The sequence below is a fragment of the Haemaphysalis longicornis genome, unplaced genomic scaffold (assembly GCF_048455015.1).
Source record: "Haemaphysalis longicornis isolate Haplotype H1 unplaced genomic scaffold, Haemaphysalis longicornis Haplotype H1 scaffold_6, whole genome shotgun sequence".
NCBI lineage: Eukaryota > Metazoa > Arthropoda > Arachnida > Ixodida > Ixodidae > Haemaphysalis > Haemaphysalis longicornis.
In genome coordinates this window covers 33,417,283-33,429,818 of record NW_027526407.1, presented here as the reverse complement: position 1 = coordinate 33,429,818, position 12,536 = coordinate 33,417,283, and the positions used below count along the sequence as shown (strand labels likewise).

The 12,536-nt window shown below is 49.4% G+C and overlaps 1 protein-coding gene across 1 annotated transcript in view; it reads left to right on the top strand.

Annotated features, from left to right (window-relative positions):
- The window catches only part of LOC144142961 (gastric triacylglycerol lipase-like), a 42,107-nt gene extending 30,395 nt beyond the window's left edge, over window positions 1-11,712 (top strand). The window contains exon 10 of the mRNA XM_077674789.1: window positions 11,413-11,712. Within this exon, the coding sequence (XP_077530915.1) occupies window positions 11,413-11,664 (252 nt within the window). The 3' untranslated portion in view covers window positions 11,665-11,712. The remainder of the gene's footprint in view (window positions 1-11,412) is intronic.
- The last annotated feature ends 824 nt before the right edge of the window (window positions 11,713-12,536 follow it).

Sequence of the window (12,536 nt, the reverse complement as noted above, 5' to 3'; positions counted from 1 at the left end):
TTGAACCATTTGATGTTTGCGGACGACATATATGACCGTATTCTGACTGCCTCCTCCACTTCATTTGCTCCCTTCACTCGGCTCAGTGAAGGATTCCGTAATGCTTATGCACGGTGAAATCGATTTCGAAAATCTCCTCCACTGGACGATCGAGTGGAGGAAGCCTTCAGAATACCAGGGAAAGTCTTGAGGAGTGAGACTGCAGAACAACTGCAAAGAATGCTTGAGGAACTACTATCTGAAAGCCCGGCCGTGGGCCTAAGGGAAATGTAAATAAAGCTAATGTGATCAGGAATATGCCTACCGAAAGCGTTCTCTTCTGCTTACAAAGCGAAACGCTGGAAGTAAAATAATATATCTACCTTGGACAAATGGTTAGCGCTGACGTTAGCGACGAGCGAGAAATCCGGCGCAGAGTAGGTATGGGTTGAACAGCATTTGGCAACAACTCCCAAATAATGAAGTAAGGTACCTCTTTCGCTCAAAAGAAAAATATAAAGCCAGTGCAAACTTATGTTGGTGGCATTATGACCTGAAACTTCTTCACCTCACTAAACAACTAGAAAGCAAAGGTAGGTGGACACAACCGGCCATAGAACGAATAATTATAGGAGAAACACTTAGGGACAAGAAACGGCTTCCTGTATCACGGAACAAACCAGAGTAGGTGATATCGCAGTTCAAATAGGAAAAAATTACACCTTGTTCCAGTGGGGAACCCTGATGAGGATGCGAAGCATCATTGGGGTTACGTGTCGTTCCATTGTGTTGCCGTTATGTTGAGCGATCTGGTGTTTAGTAGCAGCAGAGTGAATTCCGCGTCCGGGTCCACAACGGTGGCAAAGGCACGCAAGTAGTGTTGTGTGATGGTGAGTTGGCGGTGGTTCTCGAGGCGCCGAAACTCGTCCACCATGTTCTTGTCGATGTTGTCGTCTCTATGGTAGAAGTGGCAGTCTCCGTCAGCGTTGGTGAGGTAAAGGGTGTTGACATTGGTGCACCGGCTGAGAGAAACGTACACGCCCTCCTCTTCTAAGCTTTGTCTTCTTCTCCTTCTTCTTCTTCAGCGGTTCCCCTACGGGAAGATGACGACGGTGGTTGAACGCGAACCTATCTCGTGATGGATTCTTTGGTTGGCCAATCCCTAGGGGCATCCTGCCACAATCAGCATCAGCGGTGCCTGGCCAGGCATGCGCAGTGGGGGTGCGGACGGCGGACAACAACGACAACGACGAGGGAGGGAGGGACACAGCCCCGAGCATGAAATGCTCCGCATCTAAAAATGGGCTGAGGCTGGTTATCTAATGAGGCGAACCGACAACCCTTGGACAATTATGGTAGCAGGGTGGATAGTATATGAGATGGGTCAAAGAAGGGGGAAGATTTTTAACCCAATGGAGGGATGAAATTAAGAAATTTGGGAATGAACAATGGACTCGAGCAGCGCAGGACAGGATCGGTTGGAGGTCCATGGGAGAGGCATTCGCCCTGCAGAAGACCTGCGTAGGTTCTTGACGATGATTCTTTAATGTAGAACTGTATGCCTGTAACACGTAACATTTAAAGAACCAAATAAAATAATTCAACACAACTGGGAGGCGTGGACGAAGTAAAGACTGACACACATGGAGCACCAACTTGCCCAATTTTGCTACTCTTATTAGGAACATTTAGAGGTTCGTTATTGAGGGCGTGAAAGGGCCAGTTTAACCATTCTCTGTTCAGCCAAAAAAACAAACACACTCCAGTAAACCTATCGCGAAATGCGACAATTTATTGGAACACTGCTTCGTGTTTTCTCAGAAGGGGTAAACTGCACTAAGGAAGACGCCACACAGAGATAGGTACACAAAGACAGGCGCAATATTTGTGTACCTCTCGCCTGTCTTTGTGTCTGCGCCTGTCTTTGTGTACCTCTCTCTGTGTGGCGTCTTCCTTGAGTCAGTTTACCCCTTCTGAGAAAATGCACCAACTCGCCCAACAAGTTCTACACTGCTCCGCGTCTTTGTAAGCCGATTCCCTGATAACGTCTGTCCTGGATTCGCCCTGAAACTGGACCTGAGTAGGCTGCTGCTGCCGCGGCTGATGATATGATGGTGATGATAAAACTGATGAGTCTCGATTAGAAAAAAGCAGAGCAACAGGTTTTTCCCAAACAGCAGTGGGCCTGGATAGAATACCAAAGCAGTTTCTAACCCGGCTTGGACAAAAACGTAAGGTATTAATGATCACGCCAATAGATAAGGTGATACAAACCAAGCAAATACCGGATGATTGGCTTCAGGGTAAGACAAAGCTAATACTTAAACGCAGAGGGCGTTTAAGTATTAAGAGGGCGTTTAAGCGTCAGTAGTGTATAGATTCGTACTGCTCGCAACAAAATCAGAAATTCGAGCATGTAGGGAAGAAAATGAATCCTTGGGGAACTGCAGAATGCATTTAGACAAGACAGGCGCTCGGATGATAATTCGTTTGTGGTAACACAGTGCATTGAAATTGGGGAAGCTCAGAATAGACCATTATGTATTAGATTCTTGGACATTAAAGGAGCATCGGACGACATAAACACAGAACTGCTGTGAATGGCGCTGAAACTCTAGGGCTTAGACGACGTAGTAATACAGTTCTTTTGAGCAATATATAAAGATAATAGAGCTTTCCTGACATAGGAAGGGAGTAAATGTTAACAGCAGGTCACCAGCCATCGTGGACTGCTACAGGGATGCCCTTTTAGCCCACTACTGTTTATGCTTTACAAAGAAGGGTTAAAAGAACCTGGTCGAAAATCATATAGGCTTCAACTTAAAACACATATGCAAAGGCGAAGTGTTGGAAGAGCATATTTCGGAAATGTTATATGCAGACAACACTTTTTTTAAGATGCAAACAGAGCTACAGAGCTATTTACTACAGGTAATAAATATTAGTGGCCAGGCCGTCACAGACAACGGGTTCAATTTTCCAACTGAGAAATCGAGAATAACGGTTTTCAATGACATTAGAGCTGCCGAAGTGTCAATCGAGAATGGCCAATTACCCAGAGTTGAGGAATATAAATATTTGGGAGTGTAGATAAACAACGGAGGCAACTACTTAAGAACTCATGAGGAACAACATAAGAACACAGGTAAGCGAAGCGCTGCATTAATGAAGCATAGATCTCGGGAGGGGGGGGGGGGGGAGGGCGAGGCGGGGGGTATAAGCATATGAAGTAGTGAGACGAATTTTGAAAGGAGTAAAGGTCCTGGGCTTCACATTTGTGAATGCAGTACTCTGTGTAAAATCAGACGGTCTATCACGCCTTGAAGTGAACTAGATAACGGTAGGACGTTTGACCTGAGGAGAACATGGTAAAACAGGAAACGGAGCAGTGCAGGGAGAAATGGGTTGGGCGTGACTTCAACTTCGACAATCTTAGAGTAAAATAAGTTTTAAGAGGAGATTGAGAGCAATGAATTCATGTAGGTGGAGAGCTAAAGCTTTCCGAGACTTATACGCGAAAAGCGTAGACACGCAATGGCTAAGGAAGACTAGAAGACTAGTGATGAAATATGAAGAGAACAATGGAGACTCAAAGACAGCCAAGGTAACCAAAAATGAATCAAGGCAGATAGAAACAGATAAGTGGAGAGAAAAATGAATGTTAAAACGGAGTTAGACATGTGCAGGACAGAGAAATTAAACATACGGAAGGTGATTTTCTACGGTAATTCGAAGGGAAGCTGCGGCGTTCCTTTTTGAGGCTAAAGCAGGTCACTTGATAACTAAGAGCTTTGTGGATGTGATGAATGACCACGTGAGGGATTGGCCGCGAAAGTGAGCCAGCAGAACGACAGCGACGATGACGAGGAAGAGGCCGCGGGTGAGTGATCGCGGAACTTAACCATCCTCTGTTGATTGGCCGATCCCCTGATTGGGTATGTGCCATCCCTAAAGGCGCAACAACAACAACAACAACAACAACTGGAACGGAAACAGCTGGAAGCCAAGAGGCGGAACAGGGCGCGGTCCGTGGAAACTACCCCCTGAGGTGCCTGGGCCACCTTAAACGGGACCGTCGCTACCCTCCACCAAGGTTCGAGAGCTCGTCTGGGCGCCGTCATTGAGGTGCTGGTGCGCCGACTGCTGACGCTCCATTCTGGCTGTTGGGTGCTGCCGTTCGTTCCTGCAGTTGAAGCGGCTAGAAGCGCGTCGCGATCGACTGAACGTGACCTGACTTGGCTATTAGGCATTGCTCTCGGACCTTCCCAACTGCCAGACTATTTTGTGTACCTCGTAACTGTTGGCTGTGCGTCCGTGTGATCCAAGCCCGTCCTGTCTATAACGTGCCACCGTCTACTGTCCTGTGCGTGTCCTCCATCCTGTTGAATATAGTCTTCGACGTGTGAACCAGTGTTGGACTCTCTGCCTGCGGGGTCCTTGGCCCATTAATAACAGTGGAGACGTGCAAGGGTTAAGGCTTGGGCGAGTTGGTGCATGATTACAAAAGGGGAACAGCGCAAACTCAGACAAAACACAAGAAGAAGGAGGTGACAAACACGAGTGCTGACTTACAACTGAGGTTTATTCCTTGGCTTTTCACATATATATGCCAATAGTCAAAAGCACAAGAAAAAACCGAAAATTTCACGATAGAGGGAGATACGAAGCCGCTCGTCACGCTTCACCGACGCCATGTGCCACACACACTTGCTCTACTATTGAGGGACAGATAATTAATTTCTTTCTGCGAGAGGGACAAGGAAGGAACGCTAACACATTTATCTTTCCTGCGCAATATTTCTGCGCAACAAGAGAAATAATTGAAGCCGCAGAAATATTGCATAGAGCTGCGTAGAGCTGCGTTAAAATTTCCCGGTGTTTTTTTTGTTTTTGTGATGCATGAAACAGCTAATGCCGATGTATGTGATCTTGTGTCTTTATTTAACTCGCCTATCGGCTACGCAGTTTTAATCTGCTTGTTCTTTTTTTTCATTTGCAATCGTAAAAACCAAATCAAGGTGTATTACTACACACAATTAATGGTAGGCCCGGTTGCGCACTGTCACGTGATGTCCCTCCAGACACAGAGAACATGCGAGGGAGAGTAGTTAAAGGATTGAACAAAATCCACGTTCAACTTCAAACTAAGAACTCCAAACTAAGCCACACATACGAATAATATAACCTGGAAACTAACAATGTTAAACCCCCTACACAAGCCTCACTAAGACAAGCAAAATCAAAGCAAAAAGTAGCTACAATAACGACTCAAAACAGTCAATTCTACGAAACGTTTAAACGCGAAGATCGAATAACCAGTCCTCAATAGAATCTTAACAATGGCCTTGGCGACAAACCTCTTGGCCTTGGAATACGTGTCCCTTTTTGAGTGGCCTACCCTTGACCGGCGCTGACGTAGCGTAGACGTTGAGGATTCGACGGGGTGGTAGCCGTATTCGTATGGTGTGGTGGTGGTGCTGCTGCCGCCGTCGTAGCGCGGCGTATTGGTTGAGCTGTAAAACAGCAGAGCAGTTGTCACTGGCCGTAAGTTCGGTTATGCAGAAAAAAACCAAGAAAATACCGAGCGTTGGTGGGCGCTTGCCTCGTGGCGACCATCCTGCGTCCCCGGCACGCGCAGCGGCTTTAGCATAAAATTAGAAAAAATCCAGCATTCGCCGTAATCGTGGCAACACTTGCTCGGGACACGAAAGACATGTTATACCGTACACACCTCGTTCGTTCGGTCTCGTATCGCCCTGCGCATTCGCTCAGTACCGTAGGACAGCCCTCGCGCGCGCCGCAGCGTCTAAACGACGCCCTTTTTGAGAGTGTTCACCGGGGCCGCCGCGTTGTCTAGCAGCCCATATGGATAATTGCAGACATGGCTACGGCTGTGCCAATCCTTCCCGAGAGGTCTTGCAGATCCCGCTCGCGCTGCCTCGAGATGATGACAGAGTAGCAGAAAGTCCCCAATTCTGTGGATGACTTTGCATCCACCACTCACCGCGAAGACGACGACGACCTCTTCGATTAATAAGATAATTACTAGAATCGAAACTGAAAATAAACAATGATACTGCACATTAACTATATATGTGTCCGGCAATGCCCACCTACGACAGCTTTGCTTCGAGTCTTGCGCATGAGCGCAAGCTTCCCTGAACTCTTTCTTTTTAAATTCGCCATTCGCACTCAGTCCCCCGCGTATGAGCGCTATTGGGCGCTACCTCCCGTCTATTTGTCAGGGATTCCGCAGGTTATTATGGTAGCCAACGGTACAGTTCCCTGATTTACCTTGCTGCCTTTCCTTCACCGTTCTTTCGCCCATTGATCCACTTCTTGGAGGTGGTGGTGGTGGTGGTAAAACATTTATTTGAGCTTTAGGGGAGAGGGAAGGGGAAGTGGCCAGCCTCCCATGTCCAGGAGGCCGCGAGCCCGCGCCGATTCCAGAGCTTGTTTCACCAGGGCGAGCTGCTGCTCCGGTGACGAGCTGGTCAGAGCGGACTCCCACTGCTCAAGGGTGGGGGAGTGAAGGGGGGTTAGGTGCTGCGGGCAGGAGAAGACTAGGTGGAAGGTGGTAAGAGGAAGGTCACACGCTTGGCAGTTACGGGGTAATAGGGATGGGGAGATGTGTGAGAGAATCGTGTGATTATAGAAAGTTTCCGTCTGAAGGGTTTCCGTCTGAAAGTTTCCGTCTGTGATAAATTGGTCACAGTTGGCACAGGACCGAGGTAATTGGAGAATAATGGGAGAGGCCTTTGCCCTGCAGTGGGCGTAGATAGGCTGGTGATGATGATGATGATTATGATGATGAGGGATGGGGAGATGTGTGAGAGAATCGTGTGATTATAGAAAGTTTCCGTCTGTAGGCGGCGATAGACATAGGCTTCATGTTGGGTAAGGGATGGGTGGGGAGGAGGGTACCTTTTCTGTTGTTTGTGTAGTGGGAAAGGATGGAGCTATAGGTAGAGTCCAGCGGTGTTAAGGTGGTGCTTGCGGAATCTGGACGTCCTGTGGGTTCTAGCCTTGCAGAGGGGAGTGCCCGGTTGTGGAGAGCGCGGGCTGCGGCATGGGCCGCTTGATTCCCAGCAAGACCAGAATGGCCAGGGGTCCAAACTATTGTTATCTCTATTTCTTTGGGGAGACAGTGAAAGATGGGAAGAGCTTGAGGGGGTGCCAGGCCAGCTTGATACCACCGGCATGCTTGCTGAGAATCGGTGATGATGGTTAGGTAGGGCTGTTTTTGGTGGGTGGTGGTCGCATGAGCGACGGCGAGTGCCTCTGCTGTGGGAACTGGTAGCTGCTTGTAGGTGGCTGCAGTGGCGAGATGGCCGGTAGAGTCCAGGATGACGAGGGTGGTGTGTGAACCGTTGGGAGTATGGGCGATATCCGTGTAGCGCGTTTGGGCGTCGGTTTCATACCGCCTTGTGAGCGTTCTGACACGAGCTTCTCGCCTTCCCCAATTGAACGTCGGATGCATATGTTTCGGGATTGGGGCGACCCTAAGCCGCTGGCGAATGTGACGAGGGATGCGTTGAAGTTCGTGAGTTGCAGACGTGGTGGACCGGCCAATGGTGCGAGGCACGTTCCTGCCAGTGGGAGTAAGGGCCAACCGTTGTAGCTGTGAGGTTCGTTGGGCTTCCAGAATTTCACTGAGGGTATTATGCAGCCCAAGTTGGAGTAGACGCTCAGTAGAGGTAAATGTAGGGAGGCCCAAGGCAGCTTTGGAAGTTTTGCGGATTAGGGCATCCAGCTTGGTGGTTTCTTGGGGTCTGAGATTCACAAACGGGGTTCCGTAGGTGAGACGACTGACCATGAGGGCTTGGACAAGACGGCAAGTGTCTGGCTCTTTTAGACCGTATGCCGATCCCCGGATTCGGCGTATAAGGTGGATGAGCTGGGATACTGTTCGGTGCAGTTGGGGGAGTAGGGCAGAGCCTGAACCATCCCAGTGGAAGGGAACGCCTAATATCCTGAGCGTGGGAACTTGGGGGATAAAAGAGCCATTTATGGTGACCTGTAGGTCAGGGGTGGGCGCAGCCGGGCGGCCTCTTGTGCGGGCGCGGAGGACCAGTAGGGCGGACTTAGATGGCTCGCAGGTCAATCCCCTGGGCTGAAGGTAAGCAATAGTGGTGTCGACTGCTTGCTGAAGGATGTCCTGTTGTGCACCGCTAGAGCCTTGGGTGGTCCAGAGAGTGAGATCATCAGCGTAGAATGCGTGGCGTAGGCCGGGAATGGCTAGCAGTTTGTCAGGGAGGTGAAGCAGAACTATATTAAAGAGAAGAGGCGAAATAACCGATCCTTGTGGTGTGCCCTTTGCCGGGATGTGGAAAGTAGGCAAGAGTAGAGGGCCGAGTCGGAGTGTAGCTGTTCTTTTCTCAAGGAAGGCTTTTACAAAGCGAAAGGTATTTACGCCGCAGTTCGTGGTACTCAGGTTTTCCAGTATGGCTTCGTGGGTGACGTTGTCAAATGCACCCTTGACGTCGAGCGTTAAGATTGTTTTGGGAGAGGTGCGGGTCAGGTGGTCCACCACCTGTTCCTTGAGCTGCAGGAGGACGTCTTGAGTGGATAGGTGTTGCCGAAAACCAAACATTGTGAAAGGGTAGAGGTTGTGGTCTTCCAGGTATGCGGTGAGGCGCTGATGTACTAGGTGTTCGAAGAGTTTACCGATGCATGAGGTCAGGGAGATTGGTCGAAGAGTAGTCGGCGTCAGTGGCTTGTTGGGTTTTGGGATCAGTATGATGTCCGAGTGTCGCCACTGCTCAGGCAGAGTTCCCCCCTGCCAGTGATAATTGTAAAGTTCGAGGAGATCTTGGAGTGTGTCCTCGTCGAGATTGCGGAGAGTGCGGTAGGTAATATGGTCCTTTCCTGGGGTGGTGTTGCGGGTGAGGCGGGCCAGGACAGCTTGAAGTTCAGTGAAGGTAAAGGGGGCGTCTAGTGCTTCGTTAGCTAGGCCCGTATAGCATGCGTTGGGGATGGGTGGGTAGGTAGTAGGGTCGCCAAAAAGATGGTCACGGATCGACTTGAGGAGTTCTTGAGAGGGGAGAGCGCTGTTGCGGGTTAGTTGATGGATTCTATGGTTTGTGTATCTCTTAGTATTGGTGTTGTCGAGAAGGGAACGGAGGAGTTGCCACGTTTTCTTTGTGTGGAGAGTGCCTTGGAGCTGATTGCAGAAAGAGTGCGAACTTTGTCTCTGGAGATCGGCGGCATATGCTTGCGCTTGCTGGGTTAGGAGGGCTATGCGCTTTTTAAGTTTACGGTTATGCTTCTGCCGTTTCCAGCGTTTAGTAAGACTACGACGCGCGTCCCAAATGTGCATAAGGTGGGGGTCGACTGCCGGAGTGTTGTCGGTAAGTGCGATTCCTTGGGTGTGCTTTTTAACCCGGTGTTCGAGGGCGTGGGTCCAGTCACTTAAATTTTGGCTTATTGCAGGGAGAGGGGTTGGATCTTCACGGAAGGCGGACCAGTTAGTCAGGCGTGCGGTGCCCGTCCGGGTCGTTTTCTTTTTGGTTGGGAAGCGAAGAGAGAGGAGATGATGGTCATTGCCGAGTGTTTCGTCGAGTCGGGACCATTGGATCCTGGAGATGTTTTTAGTGAATGATAAATCAGGTGTGGTGTCTCTGGTGACACTGTTGCCGGTGCGGGTTGGAAAGGTGAGGTCGTTTTGGAGGATCAACTGGTGATTCTGGGTGGCGCGTAAGAGGGCCGTGCCTTTCTTGGAGGCAAAATGGTAGCCCCATGCAGGATGTGGGGCGTTGAAATCTACGAGAAGTAAAGGGGCGTCCTTGGACAGGGATGCGGCTTCGTAAATCAGTGCCTCAATGTTGTGGAGGTTATCAGATGGGGGACTGTAGATATTCAGGATGAAGATGCTGGAGCCAGTCGGCCTTGAGGAGATGAGCTCTACAAAGGTATGAGGTACGGTTTGATTAAGACAATGTGATTGGGCCGGATGGGAGTTATGTACGAAAGTGGCGGTGCGATGGTGGGGGTCTTGCGTGAAGGCGGTGTAATGCGGTAGGAGGGGGGTAGGAGGGTTGGTCTCTTGCAGGGCAATGACATCTGGAGGATCTTGTTTGGTAAACAAGTCTAGCTGGTGTCGCTTGTTGTTGAGAGGACGGCAGTTCCACTGGAGTACGACGAGGTCGGTATCCGGGGGATTAGTCATGGTAAGGGTGATGTTTGAGTTTCTTGGGTTGGTGAGTCGAAGCCAGGGCGTTCTGTATGCTTTGGATGGTCTGCTCTAATTTGTTTTGTCGTTCAGTTATTGCCTGGATGCCACTACATATGGGGGCCAGAGTCTCGGTTTGTGATGCTATCAGTTCTTTTATGGCTTTCACTATTTTCGTGTCAATGAGTGCATGAATCTGTTCAGGAAGGGGTGCTGGGAGGGGGGAGGCTAATAGGGCGTCAATTTTGGCAGTTAGAGAGGCGAGTTGTGCCTGGAAACGTTGCTGCTGCTGTTTAAGTTCAGCAATAGCAGCGGAGTACGAAGGGTGGATTGGTGGTTGGGGTTTTTTGGGGGGGGGAGGGGGGAGGGAGGGTGAAGTTAGAGCAGTGGGAGTAGAGCGGAGAGCATCTGACCAGCTCACCTGCGGTTGGATGGCGTTCCGGTCTTCAGGGTGGGCAGTCGAGGATTGGGCTTGTAGGGCTGGAAAGTCCTGGTCGTGGTAGGCCAGCGAGGTCTGGCCTGGCAAATTTCCATTTGTTCCTCTTGTTCTTCCTCATCTTTGCTTTTTAAATACCGCGTAATCACAATCCCCTTGGGGATTGCTCCGAATGGATTGTGATCACACACCTCTGGGCCATCACACGTGCATGTACTATGGCTAAACATAGATGAGGGTTCCTTTATGCGGAATAATGTGATTATGTATAGGACGCGGCAGCAGTTATTTTGCCTGGAATAAAGCAGCTGATACCAGGCCATTGTTTTGCCTGAGCGGCAGTCTCTGGTGCCACCGGGCTAAAAGAAGCGGCTGTGTCTGTCTATCTGTCACTCGAACTGTCTCATTCAAGTGACAGACAGACGAACAAAGAAATTGTGATTTATTACTTAGGAATGACTACCGACGTTAACAAACTTGCAGAAGTCATTATGCTTGTTGTCAATGGTTCTAAGCACAATGTATGAATTGAGCGGTGTCATCAACAAAAAAGTCACATTTTGTGTCTCTCGTCAATTACGTCATAGCGTTTGCTTTTTCAATTTCAGTGGTGTTGAGAACGCTTGCAAATTCCCAACCCTTCTTCCCTTTGAAGAGCCCAGAGAAGCTGGCGTCTGGCGGGATTAGTTCTGTTGGGGCTTAGCCATATTGGGGATTTCTCATCGCTACAGAGAGCTTCCCCGTAAAACTTATTCAGTTTGACTAGCTATGAAAGAGGTCATTTTTTTTTCATTCTGCTGTTATCTTTTCCCGCAAACACGTTCAGAGCACACCACCGCCATACCCCGTCGAGCGTATCACGGCACGCGTGGCTGTGTTCTACTCGGAGGGAGACCAGCTGGCCGTCGCACGTGACGAGGAAGACTTGATCGCCAGACTTGGCGACGCGGTGGTCTTCCATCGAAAGGTTCCGCAGAAGACCTTCCGTCACATGGACTTTTCCCTGGGCTATAGGGCTAACGATTTCCTGCACAATGTCGCCATCGACCTCGTCCGAAAGTACGCCACCCGGAGCTAATAAAACATGCAGATTTTATTAAAGACGATAGTCTTTCTTGGGCTACTTAAACCCGGAAATTTTGGTCTGTCTGTATGTCTCTCTGTCTGTCCGCCTGTCGGTCTGTGACTCGATTCAGCCACCCGGCCAAAGTAAAATGCATACTGCGCAATAGTCTTATATACTCACAGCCAAATGTGAGCGTCTAAGCCGGTTTATATGTTCATACTTGTCAATTTTGTTGAACAAGAACAAGACATTACGCAAATATAAGACAGAAAAGTACTACACAAGGGATATTTACAGTGTTCCTTTATTTAAAATTCCTGGATGCTTGGTTTTTCGATAGCAAATGATATTATACTTCTACTGCAGAAAACCGCCGCCTCCTGGCGGCATATGAAAAATCACGCGGCAACAGCAACGACAGGTTCCACTAGCTAGGTTCCACGTTCTTCCTGGAACGCACGTGGAGCACGGCCACGCGGTTCTATAAACCTTGTAGTCGGCCGCCTCCATTCATGCGCGTCTCCGCCGTGCTGCAGCGCTGGCACCGAGGAACCTGGCCTGTGGCAGTAGAACGCGGTAAATTCAAATCGCCTTGCGCAATCCTTTAGTGTGTTTACCTTGGGATGAGCGCGACAGAACAGGAACAGCATGAGAGGTGAGCGGGAAAGCAAAGGGGGGCATTTCCTTGGAAAACGACTACAAAGACTTTTGACGACATTTTCAACGAAAGGAGCAGATACGTGGCCAATTTTCGCTCTGAGAGCAGTCGTATGCACAAGCGTATTATTTTCTAGCGTTTTGTTTATTTATTTATTCATTTTCATACCTTAAGGGCCACCAAGGAGGAAGCATTGCAGGAGGGGTGGTACAAGTGGCAGACTAGT